The sequence below is a fragment of the Gossypium arboreum genome, chromosome 3, assembly GCF_025698485.1.
Source record: "Gossypium arboreum isolate Shixiya-1 chromosome 3, ASM2569848v2, whole genome shotgun sequence".
Lineage (NCBI taxonomy): Eukaryota > Viridiplantae > Streptophyta > Magnoliopsida > Malvales > Malvaceae > Gossypium > Gossypium arboreum.
The window spans coordinates 101,054,389-101,068,325 of NC_069072.1; the positions used below are offsets into that span (position 1 = coordinate 101,054,389).

The 13,937-nt window shown below is 32.8% G+C and overlaps 1 protein-coding gene across 1 annotated transcript; it reads left to right on the top strand.

Moving 5' to 3' along the window:
• Window positions 1-1,616: 1,616 nt before the first annotated feature.
• Window positions 1,617-7,652, top strand: LOC108476292 (coatomer subunit epsilon-1-like). Its single transcript, XM_017778464.2, has 7 exons — window positions 1,617-1,994; window positions 2,083-2,172; window positions 2,296-2,447; window positions 4,677-4,812; window positions 4,892-5,047; window positions 5,410-5,489; window positions 7,294-7,652. The coding sequence occupies exons 1-7, from the start codon at window positions 1,824-1,826 to the stop codon at window positions 7,385-7,387; spliced, it is 879 nt and encodes a 292-aa protein (XP_017633953.1). The 5' UTR covers window positions 1,617-1,823; the 3' UTR covers window positions 7,388-7,652.
• The last annotated feature ends 6,285 nt before the right edge of the window (window positions 7,653-13,937 follow it).

Below are 13,937 nucleotides of genomic sequence, written 5' to 3' on the forward strand. Positions count from 1 at the left end.
TACAAGGAGCCTGAGTCTAATTTGATAATACCAACTCTTACGGAGCGAGAAGAAAGAGAAGAAGCAAGAGAATGGTCTGCTAAGAAAGATAAAATTGCACAAACTATGTGAACTGATCATATGTCTAGAAATATTAGCTAGGTTTAGGGCTTAGGGTTATTGTTTCTATGTTATGTGTGTTTTAGTATTAATTTTTTTTTGTTAATTTTGGTTGGATAATGATATTGAAATTATTATGTCTTGAATTTGTTAGATATTGATTATGTTTTAAGCTTGTTAGATATTTAATTTATTATGTTTTAAGCTTGTTGGATATTGAATTTATTATGTTTTAAGCTTGTTGAAAATTGAAATGATTGACAATGACAATTATTAATGTAGAATGGGTAAGGAAAACAAAGAACGGACCTCCAAGCAATTCAGGTGGACAAAACCGATGAAACATCTTTTTCTTGAAATTCTAGCAGAAGAGGCCCAGTGAGGAAATAAGTCTTCTAATACTTTCAAAGCAGTTTCTATTAATCGAGTTGCCGAAGCTATTTCTGAAAGATTTCAAGTCCAATACGATGCGAAGCATGTGGAAAATCATTTGAGGACTGTAAAAAACCAGTGGCAGATTACATGCACAATTCGGGGTGAAAGTGGTTTTGTATGGGATGATAAGATGAAAATGATCACATATGATAGAGCGATATATGATGGTAATATATGTATATATATGTTAAGTATATTTCAATTGTTTTTACTTATTATTCTAATTGTGTATAATATCTAACAAGCACATAAGAAGTATGGACCATTTTTGGATAAAAGCATTGATCATTATGATGAAATGGCTTTGGTTGTTTGCAAAGATATGGCAACTGGGAGTTTTGCCGGAACATTTACTAACGTAAATTTGGATGATGGTAACCAAGATTCAGTGCCTATAGACTATGACAATGAAAAGACTGAAGAGGTAAGAACAAAAGTATCTTCATCTGGTACATCCAAACGTAAACGAAAAAATGTTTAAGAAAGTGTCGTTGATGAACAAATTAAATTTGTGGGTGAACAACTTGGCAAAATTGTTAATGCTTTGGAATAATTTACTGCGGATAAAACACTACATCTTTATGAAGAAGTGATGTTGATGGAGGAAGAAGGATTTGATGATGACTTCTTGTATTCTATGTTTGATTATCTAGTGAGTCATGAATTCGATGCCAAATTTTTTTTAGTTATAAGTAAGAAGTATAAGAAAATTTGGCTTTAAAAATTTTTTTAAGGTTGAAGATATTAATATTTTAATGTAGTGTAATATTAGTTATACACTTGGATAATGTTATTGTTATTATGTGGTGTATTACTAATTATGCATTTAGATAATATTATTAATTTTTAGTAGTAATTGTGATTTGGAAGTTAATTTATAATTATTCAATCCTTATTTTTATTTTTTATAACACAATTACAAATAATTTTTTAACTTTAATTATTTTTAATTTATAATGGTTAATATTCTAACTTAATAATTAAGTATTATTATGTATTTAATTTAATTTATTTATTTATAAATAAATCATTACAATATATATTAAAATAATTTAAAATATAAATTTATTAATATACTTAAAACAGCTTCTCAGTTTCAGTAAATCTGCCAAACAAATATTATTTTCATTTTCCAGCCGCTAACCCAATAGGTTAATAGATCTGTCTGATATATTATTGACAGAAGAAACGGAAGGAGTCAAGACAGAGTTGAAGATCTGAAAAAGGAAAAAAGCATTTGTAATTGTAATTGTAATTGTTTCGAGATCTCTGTGTATAGACAGTCTCAAATGGCAGCAGCTGCAGCACCAGATCACTTGTTCCATTTGAGGAACAATTTCTACTTGGGTTCCTTTCAGGCTGCCATCAACAACAGCGATCTTCCCAACCTCTCGCCCGACGACGCCGTTGAGCGCGACTGCCTCGTCTACCGCTCTTACATCGCTCTCGGCAGCTACCAAGTACCCCCTCCCTTTTGTACTCAATTTCATATTCTTCTTCCAATGGTATTTGCAAATCTAAAACTCGTTTTTGTTTCTCTAATCCCAGCTGGTGATCAATGAGATCGACTCCGCCGCTACCACTCCTCTCCAAGCCGTTAAACTGCTGGCCCTCTATCTCTCCAACCCTCATGATAAGGTGAAATTCGTTTTAGATCTGCTTGAATTTTGTTGTTATAGGTAAAGATCTGCTAGAACAATGGGAAAAATATGTTGTTTTGATAGAGGATTATGATTGGGTTTTGCTGAATATCGCCTTTAGGAATCAACAATTGCGAGCTTGAAAGAATGGTTAGCAGATCCAGCGATTGGAAGCAATGCCATATTAAGGTTGATTGCTGGAATCGTTTTCATGCATGAAGAAGATTATATTGAAGCTCTTAAACACACCAATGCTGGTGGCACCATGGAACTGTGAGTTTTATTATTCGACTGCATTTTCATTCTTGCTTGGGTTCTGTTATCATTGATGATGCTGAATTCAGCTTCATCAATTCTTGTTCTTTGTTCTATATATGTTCAAATAGGTGAACATTGATTTGCACAGTTAAGTCATCTACCCTTCTTAACAGTCCGGATTCTTGGGCATAGAAGAAAAAGGCTCATTAGATGGGGTAAGATTACCTCCCTTTATATACCTTGAGACTAGCTAGGGCACATACGAGACATAAAACTGTAATTCCACTTGAATCAGAATTGTTAACACCTATATAGCCCTAAATCCTGTGCTATTTCATATTGGTCCACAGTCAGCAGTTTGCCCGTTCAACATGCTAAAATTTAGACATTTGATAATAGAAACATGTCATTTTTCTTTTATTTTTTTCTGTAAATGAAAGCACACTGAAATAGTTATAGACACTAGTGTAGAAAATGGATTGAAGTTGTAAAGTGCATTACTAATCTGTTCTCTTGAAGGGGCGGGGGGGGATATTAACCCATGCATGTGGTGTAAGCGTTAAGGATTGGCTTTCCTATAAAAAAGAGACCAGTTGATAACAATGTTATTACAATAATATCAATGTTTATCCACTTTCCCAATCATTGAAGATAATGTGGGAGTGGCTAGTTTTATTTTTTATTTTCTTTGCAGCGAGGGAAAGAAAAGAAAAAACAGTGCACATCCAATTTAAATGGATCAAAACTGCTGCATATTGAATTTCACCTATTTATTTTACTTTATTCTAGTATACCATCCAAAAACTGAAAATCATGTTTTACATGGAAATCACATATCATAAAATATTTTAAATCTAAAGAAACAGATCCTATATCTAAAAAGATGTCATCTCTTCAAATTACAAGATACAATAGCAATAGTAGATAAGTTTCAGTAACACATTTTCTATATTCTGATTCAAGTACTGCCGATGCTGCAATAGATCCTCCATTGTACCGAATGGAAACATGTAAGTTTGTACTTGGTAGTAGTGCAAAAAGAATTACTTTTGGTTGATACCTGACTTGCATGTTGCTGCATTTGCCTTGCCTCTATGTTTGTGGTCAGAGGTGAACATACTGCTTTCAAATAGTTGAAGTACAGGACAGGATTCTAGGTATATAGTGGTAAGTCAGATGTTTAAAATTGCAAGTTTTGGCTGGATTTCATTGAATATTTCCTCCTAGGAACCCACTTGTACGGGCTGACTGTGACCTTCGAGATACCCCCTGCCACTGTAGCTAAAATGTTGAGTCTACTATGGTTTCACAGCACAGATTTGGCTCCGACTTCTTTGTCCCTCATATCTATAAATTAGAAAATATGGAACAATAATACAGTATGATGTGTTAACTAGGAACTATGTAAAGAAATTAGGTTCTTGCATGTTGCAGGTGATTTCTACCAGCATGCAATTTATTTTTACAAGGAAATATAGCAGTGGCACTACAATTATTTCTCTTTCATTGGTATTTAGTTGGTATAAAAGACCGTGGACTATTTATGTTTCGAAGCTCTTGATACTCTGTGAGCTTGATGCTGAAGGAAAACTTTTCTAAATAAGGCTAATAAGGCTACTTAAGTAAAAGCCAAAATTCATAGTTAAACCACTCCAATGGTGGTCTGCATCACCTAATTTGTCAAAGGCTGATGTTATGTGAACATTGGTCACAGTCGCCTTTGCAACTTGCAGTGCATTCCGTTTCCCCAATACACTAGCAGTCTAATTGGCTGGGATGCTGCATTGGATTGGCTCACAGTTCCCTCTTTGGATTAATTTTGAAAGGAATTTTGCTGATAGATAAATAGTAATTAAGTAAATTCATAAGCTGGTGACAGTAAAATCTCTTTCCTATGCAAATTCTCTCATCTCTCCCACAAATGAAATTTTCATACGTAAGTTTGTATAGCACTGGCTTAATACTGCATTTCTATGAGAAGTTTTCCTACTCGAAAGTTGTTGAGTTATTCTGTAAAATCTTTGTACCAAATATACTTACAAATGTGAACTAGGAGTTGCTATCCAATTCCTCTAGAAAATGCGAATGTTCCATTTAGTGGGCCTCTGAAAAAGAATTCATTTCCTTCTAGTGAATTTGAGTTGACTCTTTGATTGCTAAAGTATAACATCAGCAACGTATACATCCAGAAGCAAATTGGAACCTCTGATTCATCTGTTGAATTTTTCTGTTCTCCGTTTTCAGTCATGCATTGAATGTGCAAATTTTCATTAAGATGCACCGGTCAGATTATGCAGAGAGACAACTGAGGGTCATGCAGCAGATTGATGAGGACCATACACTGACTCAACTTGCAAATGCATGGTTGAATCTAGCAGTGGTATGAGATAATTTTCATTTTAATAATACTATAAATGAGAAATGATGGATATTGTGTAACATTTATCCTACCTAATCAGGGTGGTTCCAAGATACAGGAAGCTTATCTGATCTTCCAAGATTTCTCTGAGAAATATCCAGTGACTGGTTTGATCCTAAATGGGAAGGCTGTCTGCTGTATGCACATGGGAAACTTTGACGAGGCTGAAACACTGTTACTTGAAGCACTTAATAAGGCAAGATCAAATTGTGGAAATTAAACTTTTGTTTTCTCTAGATTTAAACCTATGATTTGGCTACTCTTTTGGTCTGATTATGGCCCCGTGAACAGGACTGACTACAGTAAATGTGTTTCATGATCATAAATTGCTCTGCCAAACTTGATATGCTTTAAGTTTCTGTTTCTGATATAACCTCTTAGTGATGTCAAATGATATTGAATTTAACTCTTGGATTTTCCTCTAGTCCATTATATTCCTGTCAATTTTAAAGTTTTGGATGCATCACGGCACCAAATATTTCACTACCAAGTTTCATTGCTTTGAATTAGTTGGCTTTTATATAACTTTGTGATAAGGGGTTGTTTGTCAATGGATAGGATGCAAAGGATCCTGAAACTCTGGCCAACCTGGTTGTATGCGGCCTTCACCTCGGTAAATCATCTTCACGTTATCTAAGGTAATCTAGTTATTTGTTTCCTTTATCTTTGTTTGTCCTGGCTTTTATTGTTGACTACTCCCATATCAGTTTGGAAATTTCACAAGTTTTGGTAACGAATTCAATACACTAATAGGAGTTTCCACCAAAGTACCTAGTTTGGATTGCCTAGTTGGTAAATGATTAAGTTCAGGCATGTCCGTTTAAACTCAGATTCAGCATTCCTTTTAATCAATTTCGTGGTCCATATTCACTAAAGTTATCTTATTTTCATGTATTTCATTTTTGAAACATAAGGTAGGGCTTGAAAGTCTTGCAAATTTGATGCATAGGTTGCATTTGTTTCACAGAAAACGGCTTCCAGAAAGTGATTTCTGAAAATGCTAATATTTTCTGGTATTTAGACGATTTTGCATAAAATATTTTCCATTATTTGACAAACTTTTCTGAAATCAGTTTTTTAAAGTTGTTTTTAATGAAACAAATACAACATAAATATATTTGCCATAAAATATTATAGTAGCATTCCTTTTGACCGTCAAAATTTATTTTTATAATAATTAATATTCAAAATTTATTTTATAATAATTAATATCTTATATAAAATTAATAATAAACTGTGCCTAATTAAAACTTAATTTAGATTACATATATTACATATATGAGAGTGAATAGTGGCACATTAGAGTTGGAAAAGATAAATGAACTAATAATGATTTAAACAAATATTCATATTTATATAATTAAAATATTCATACTTTATACTATAAAATATCTATTACTAAATATTTATAAATTGTAATATATATTTATTATTAAAATATTAATATAAGTATTTTTCAATGACATTAAAAATATTATTGTTAAAATTTATTATTAAATTAAAATTGTAATATTCAATAATTTATTCAAATAATAAATTACACTATTAATTTATTAATTTATTATATAAATAATTAAATATGTATGTTTAATAATATTGGACATTACAATATTTGATATTAATATTTTAATATTTTGAATAGTTTTAAAAATAAAAAATATTATTAATATAAAAATATTTGGCTTGATTCAAATTAATTTTATATAAAAATAAAATTATTCATAAAGTAGCTATTTTTTGAAAAATGGCTTACCCTTTTCAAAATAATACGTCAATTTTCAGAAAAAAAGTCTTATTTTCTATTGACATGTAAGTAATTTTTCTTTGACCAAGTTGTTTCCATTAAACAAATATAGGAAAATGCAAAAAAGTAAAATAAAATTCCGTAATTCATTTTCTTGAAACAAGTGTAAATGATGTTAGCTGGTGCAAAAATAGCTTTTCCTTTGAATTTTGCATTCACCTTATTATTCATGATGAAGATGGCAGGTGCTCTAACCTTGAATCAATTGAGAAAGGTAGACTTTATATATGTACCTAAATGCATGTTATGCATGTATTGTGAAGAGTATTTCAATCTTAAATTCAGTAGGTATTCATGCATGCTTACGTTACAAAATTGGATACTTCAATTAGGTAAGTTGAAGCAGCATTTCTGTGTGAATTGAACATGCAGGTTGTTTTCATTTAAATGTAGCTTGTATATTATTTTTGTTCTTTTTAATACACCAGAATATGACCGTTAATCAAATCAGTTTTCTATCTGAGGCGGCTTCAAATCTCAATCCTTAGTTCCAAGCCGCTTGTAAAAAAGAAAAATGAGCAAGTCTTAGACTAATTTATACCGACTGGTGTTCTAGCCAGATCTTAATTGAGATGCTACATTGTTGATTGTTTTGGCAAATGCTCCCAACCCTGACCTTGTGTTTGACTTCTTGGCAGCCAATTGAAACTCACACATCCAGAGCACATTCTTGTTAAACGTGCATCATCTGCGGAAGACAGCTTTGAAAGAGCAGTGCAATCAGTTGCTTGAAGAAGTGGAGTTAGTTTTGTTTTATTCTACAACTGCTCTGACTGCTATTCTTTGCCCTACGTGAGTCTATGATCAATTATGAGATTGTTGGCAAATTTAGTGCTTGCTCGGCAAAATAGAAGGGTACTTGGAAACATTTGGATTGTATGCGTTTTTTTTTGGCTGTTTGTACTGTTCTTAAAAAACACTTGAAATTCATCATCTTTTATATCACTCCGCTATTGTTTGTACTGTTAGAAAGAAAACTTTTTTAAGTTCATGGAAATTTTGGGTAAGGATGTTCTTTATCGTAATTTGATTAAGGCAACGGGGTTTTGGGCCAAGCTTAAATGGGCCTGGGGTACGGGATGATATGGAAGCTTATCTTACTATTTAAAAAAAAAAAAGTTATTTTTACTAGACTATCTTAACACTCATTATAAGGAGAAAGGAAAATATTTTAAACAGATATTTATATTTTTATCCTTAAATTTGAATAAAGAAAATCCTCTTTAAGTGAATAAGGTATATATATATGTTAAAAAAAGCTCTTATTTAAATAAACCTTTATAGTATTTTTATATTTAACCAAATACATGTTTTAATCATAAAAGCCCTTAGTTTTGATTAGATATTTTTGATGATATGGAATTTTTTAGAAGTTGATGACATGGAATTTAAATTAATAAATTGTATAGAAATTAACTGTTGATTTGGGTACACATAAGTAAAACTATATATATTTTTAACTTTATCACAAATCTAATGGTAGTATAATATTGAAATAAATCTATAATTCTAAATTATTAACATAAATTATTTTGTTTTAATTTTATCACAAATCTGGTATAAGATTGACATAAATCTATAACTATACAATTTATTAACCTAATAAAATGATTTTGCCGGGCTTTGGCAGTTTACCTATATCATTGCTAAAAGAACTTGGTACTATCTTTTTAGAAAATGTTAGATTAAAATAATATTTTTTTGGTTAATCATAGGTTTCATCATCATCTGTCCTCTGTTTTATGATTTAGATCTAATTTTGAGAAAGTATTTACGTAAAGTTCTCCCAACAGTAATGTTTGATGTATTATTTTCAAACTCTATGATTCTCATAGTGTATATGCATTTTATAGATTTAATAAAATATAAAAAGACATAAATACCATCAAAATAATATTTGTTGTTTTTCTTTGTAAAAGAAACAAACTTTTGGTAATTTCACAATTAAATTGAGACTCGGTTGAAGGATGACACCAACTCAGTCAAATGTTTAAATAAAAGTATATGCAATAAGTATAAAAATTTTAATTTAATTTGTTTGGTCAAAAGTTTGGTAAGATGATCTACTAATTTATCCTTGGCGTAAATATTTATTTGGTGTAACACCTCCAATATGACATATGGTAATGCCTAAAGGTTCTGAGCTCCAGCATGTGTTTCAGACTCAAGAATACATGTACACTAAGCCTTGATCAAACTATCTACTATGTAGGTTTAACCCTAAGGGGTAACCAAACACTATTATTCATTATTTGTGTAGGTTTAACCTTGACGAGTAACCAGACACTATTATTAATTATTCATGTAGGTTTAACGCAAACAGGTAACTAGACACTATTATTTTTACCTATGTACTAAGTTCTTTTACGAAGTTTCAGCCGGTAGAATTGTTGTAACAGCCCGATTTTGGGCCTAGTCGGAACAATGGTTTCGGAACCACTATTCTGAGCCCGGAGAAATTATTTTTAATATTATTTTATGTGTTATAGAATGATTATATGAGTGCATGAAAATTTTGGTGAAATGATTTTAGCGATTGCATGCTTAATTTCAAAAAAGGACTAAATCGCATAAGGGACAAAAGTTTTATTTCATTAGCTAAAGGTGTCAATTAGCTATAGAACATTAAGTTAGAGGTCTTTATTGAGTAAATAGACCATAAATTTGTTAGTGGCTGAACATAGGGACAAAGGAATTGTAAAGTCAAAATTAGGTGAAATTTGGTGACAAATTTACTAGAATATAATAAAATAAGGAAAAGCTAACATCTTTTTTTTCATTTCTTCTCTTCTCCACCGATTTTCTTCAAGAAAGAAGGCCATGGAAGCTTGAAATTTTCAGCAACTTTAGACTCTTGCAAGTAAGTGATTTTGATGGTCTTTCTTGATGATTTTTGTACTTTTGGTGCCCTTGTAGCTTAAGCTAACTAATAGGAGGGCTATTATGCAAAATGGTTGATAGTCTAGGGTTTTTCCATGATAGTAATCATGTTGATTTCTGAAATTTTTATGGAAGGAGATGAATCATGGTTGTTAAACAAACAACTTTTGTGAAAGGATTTTCATGAAAACACCTAAAATGAACCATTTTGTAAAGATGACAAAATGAGTGATAAGTATGAGTAATAATTGGAATTTTGGGCTGCTTCTAGTATAAAAATAATTCGGCTAGGCTTGGTTAATGAGAAAATTTGATAAAAATCGATTTACGAGCCTAGGGGTAAAATAGTAATTTTGTGAAAGTATAGGGGCAAAATGATCATTTTTCCAAAATATAAATTATGAAATTTCATTGATTAATGTGATGATTAAACTAGTAAATTTTATCATTATAGATCAAGAAATAGGAAATCCGGATATAGACTTGGGGAAAGCCAAGCTAGTGGATTAAAAATTGACTAGTCGGCCACCTTTTGTATACCGAGGTAAGTTGTACGTAAGTAAGGAAAATTTATCGTTATTATGTGTGGAATGATTGATTTTACAAAATAATGTTGAATATTCTTATGATTAAAGCATGATGAAATTTAATGTGGTAAATTCCCAGTTGAACCTAGGAATAGATTGGATATCCATGCATTACATTTGGGTGATATAAGAGCCAGTGTAAGACCATGTTTGGAACATGGCATCAGACCATGTTTGGAACATGGCATCGACATTGTTATGAGAACCAATGTAAGACCATGTTTGGAACATGACATCGGCAATGTTATGAGAGCCAGTGTAAGACCATGTTTGGAACATGACATCGGCAATGTTATGAGAGCTAGAGTAAGACCATGTCTGGGACATGGCATCGACATCGAGACGAGAGCTAGTATAAGACCATGTCTGGGACATGACATTGGTAATTTACCGTCTTGTGTGAGGCTTATCGAATATCTTTTTATATTCCAAATGGTTTCACGGGTTATTTTAAAGCTATGATAAAGATATGGAATGATATAATCATGTTGTGAGTGGTACAGGTTCTTATTCGAAACTCATAAGATATGAGTCTAGTTAGGATGCCTTAATGGTAAGAATGACATGAGTAAGTTCTATCTATGAAATTGATTTTGGGACAATTTTGTAATCTTTGGCTTTTACTTGTGATATATAAGCATTTGGTGATATTTACCTTTGTTCACTCAAGAATGTTGTGTTGATTTATAATATGCTATGTGTTTAGATATGCATGGTTGAAGTTGTTACTTATTTATATACAACTTACTAAGCTTTATGCGTACTCCCTCTCTTTTTCATTTTCATATAGTGCCGCCAAGCTAGCATCGGGAATCAAGGGACGTTGGAGGCATCGATCACACTATCACCTGAAGCTTTTGGTATAGCTAGTTTAAATGTTTTGAGTGTGGCATGTATAGGGACTTGGTCTTTTTAATTAGTGTCATGTTAGTTTAGCCAAAAGTGTTGGCTCATATGGATGTGATATTCATTTTGTATAGGCTATTAATGTTGGCTAATGTTGATTATTATTAAATGCATTTGATGAAAATTCTCATGGTTGTGGCTGTTTTGATTATGTGTGTTTATGCTTGGATTGGTTATGTTTGATGTTGTGTAGGTTGGAGCAAGTGAGGGTGGCAAAAAGGCTTGGTAGATAGCCTTGTTTTTGTCCACACGGGAAAACACACGGGCGTATGTCTAGATCGTGAGTGACACACGGTTTTCCTCATGGGTGTGTAGTCAGGCCGTGTGTCCCCTGCACCTAAATTTGGCAAAACAAAATGCCCAGTAGCAACCACATGACTGGAGACATGGCCGTGTGCCTCAACCGTGTGGAGGACACGGCCTAGTACACGAGCGTGTACCTTGGTCGTGTGCCCTTAAAGGGTTGCTGATGTCAGAAATAGAATGTCAAGGTCTTTGTACACGGCTGAAACACGAGCATGTCAAGGCCGTGTGGGGGACACGGGTCATGGACATGGGCATGTGCCAAGTCGTGTGAAAACCCCTTTAGGTACAAATCGAGAAATAAATTCGCACGGGCTAGGGGTACGGTCGTGTCCTAATATGTTCAGGCCGTATGAGCCACACGGGCTGTAACATACCAAAATTGGGCCTAGTCAGAATAGTGGTTTCGGGACCACAAATCCGATATCAAAATATTTATTTTATGATTATTATGAGCCCTAGAATATGAATATATGCATGTGTTAAAGTTTCATGAAGAAATTCTAAGTATAAGATGTCTAATTGGAAATTAGGGACTAAATTGAATAAATTGCAAAACTTGGATTCTAGAAGAAATTTGTATGAAATTGTTTTAGATTATGAATTATAAGGTCTTGGAGAGTAATTTTCCCAAATTCTATGTTTTTGGACAAAAATGGCCTTGCATGGAAAATTTTGAAAGGTTATTAAGGAAGGGTATTTTGGTCATTTGGTAATAACTAAAATAAAAAGGGAAAAAGGAAGCAAAATTCATTCATCTTCTTCTCCATAGCTGTTGAAATTTGCATGCTCTCCATAGCTAGCGTTTCAAGCTTTCCAAACTCAATAGTAAGTGCTCCCAAGCCCCGTTTTTAATGTTCTTTGTATTTTTGAAATCCCGGTTGCTCTCTCCATTTCTACCCATATTTCATGCTGGGGTTCATGTTTAAAAATTTACCCATGCATGATTTGCTTGTATTTTGATGGATTATGGAGAAATATGAAAGATGAATGTACATTAAACATCTTTTCCTAGTTGGTTTTCATGAGAAACCCTTATAGGGACTATTAAACATCTTTTCCTAGTTGGTTTTCATGCAAAAAATGTAAATGTGTGCTGGAAATGAGAAAAATATGGAAAATGTAAATGTGTGGTGGAAATGAGAAAAATATGGAAAATATGGGATACCATAAGAAGGAAAAGTGTTCGGCAAGACTTGGGTAAGATAAAAAGTGCATGTGTTTCATTATATGAGCCTAGGGACTAAATCAAAAAAATGTGAAAGGTTAGGGGCAAAACGGTCATTTGGACCGGGGGTAGATATTAAACTTGAAATGTATAATGTGGGGTATTAATGAGTTAATTTTTCTGTTATAGACCCCGAGGAAAAAATTCCGGAGGTCGATTGAGGTAAACGCAAGGTTTTGGAATAGCCGAAACACAACTCCGAAAAGAATACCAGGTAAGTTTGGATAACTTAAAGTAAACCCCTAATATGCATAATTGAATGATTTATGAATGCATGATGATTGCATTTATTATTAGCATGAAATATCATAGAAATGCATATTTGATGGTAACATGTGAAAAATGTCTCGGATGAGGTTGACAAAGGGAATTCGATTGATAAACCCTTGTTGATATGTGTAATGAGATCCTGCATGTGTTGCAGTAATGATTTAGCCCGGACGAGTAATCCGTGATCTCGAGTATGGAAAGGATTTAGCTCGGACTGGTGTTCCTTGAATGATCGAGCCTCCCGAAGAATATATGTGCATTGAGGATTTAACCCGGACGGGTAATACTATTAGGGTCTGAATTTAGCCTGGACTGGTAATTTAGATCCGAGCTCATTAAGGGTGTTTGTCGCTAGAAAGGATTTAGCCTGGACTGGTAATCCCGACATCACCTTATGAGTTTATGATATGGGGGATTTAGCTTGGACTGGTAATCCTGCCATGAGATGTGAGGTTCGCAGGAGTGCATATATGTGAAATGATCATTCATAAGAATTGACGAATAATGGGTATTCCATCGAGATTTCCTAGAAACTCAACGAGATTAATATGATGTATGTCAATAAGATGATGAATGATGAGCTCATCTACATAAATTACATGATGCTTTCTTATGTGACTAACTTATTGATTGAGTGCATGTGATAGGAAATCATTTCATAATTGATGATTTCATGATTTATGTATAGATGTATGCTAATTACTCGGTAAGTTTACTTTCTGGTTATTCGAGCTTACTAAGCATGAAAATGCTTACCCATCTCTTTTTCCCTGTCTCACAGAGCTCGAGGACCCATAAGGACTGGAAGACGATTGGAGAGTCAACACACTATCAATTAGACAAGCTTTGGTATAAAGACTTAGTTTATTTTGTTCAATGGCATGTATAGTATTTTTGAGTATTTTGTTATATGTGTCACTTTATTTTCCAAATGAAGGCATGTAAAAATGTGTTTATCTCTTTGTATATGGCCATGAAAATTGGCTTAATTGAAGTAGGCTATGACCTAAAAAATTATGCATGGTTTTAATTACAAGCGATGAGTTGTTACCAATTGGAAATGAGTTACATGAACAAGCCAATTTTGGATGAATTAAAGTGACGTGGG

What these genes read in the sequence shown, in the direction of transcription:
- LOC108476292 (XM_017778464.2), top strand. Translation starts at nt 1,824, where the DNA reads ATGGCAGCAGCTGCAGCACCAGATCACTTGTTCCATTTGAGGAACAAT. An exon ending in TCTCCAACCCTCATGATAAG is followed by an intron (nt 2,173 to 2,295) that starts GTGAAATTCGTT and finishes TATCGCCTTTAG; the next exon opens with GAATCAACAATTGCGAGCTT. An exon ending in TACTTGAAGCACTTAATAAG is followed by an intron (nt 5,048 to 5,409) that starts GCAAGATCAAAT and finishes GTCAATGGATAG; the next exon opens with GATGCAAAGGATCCTGAAAC.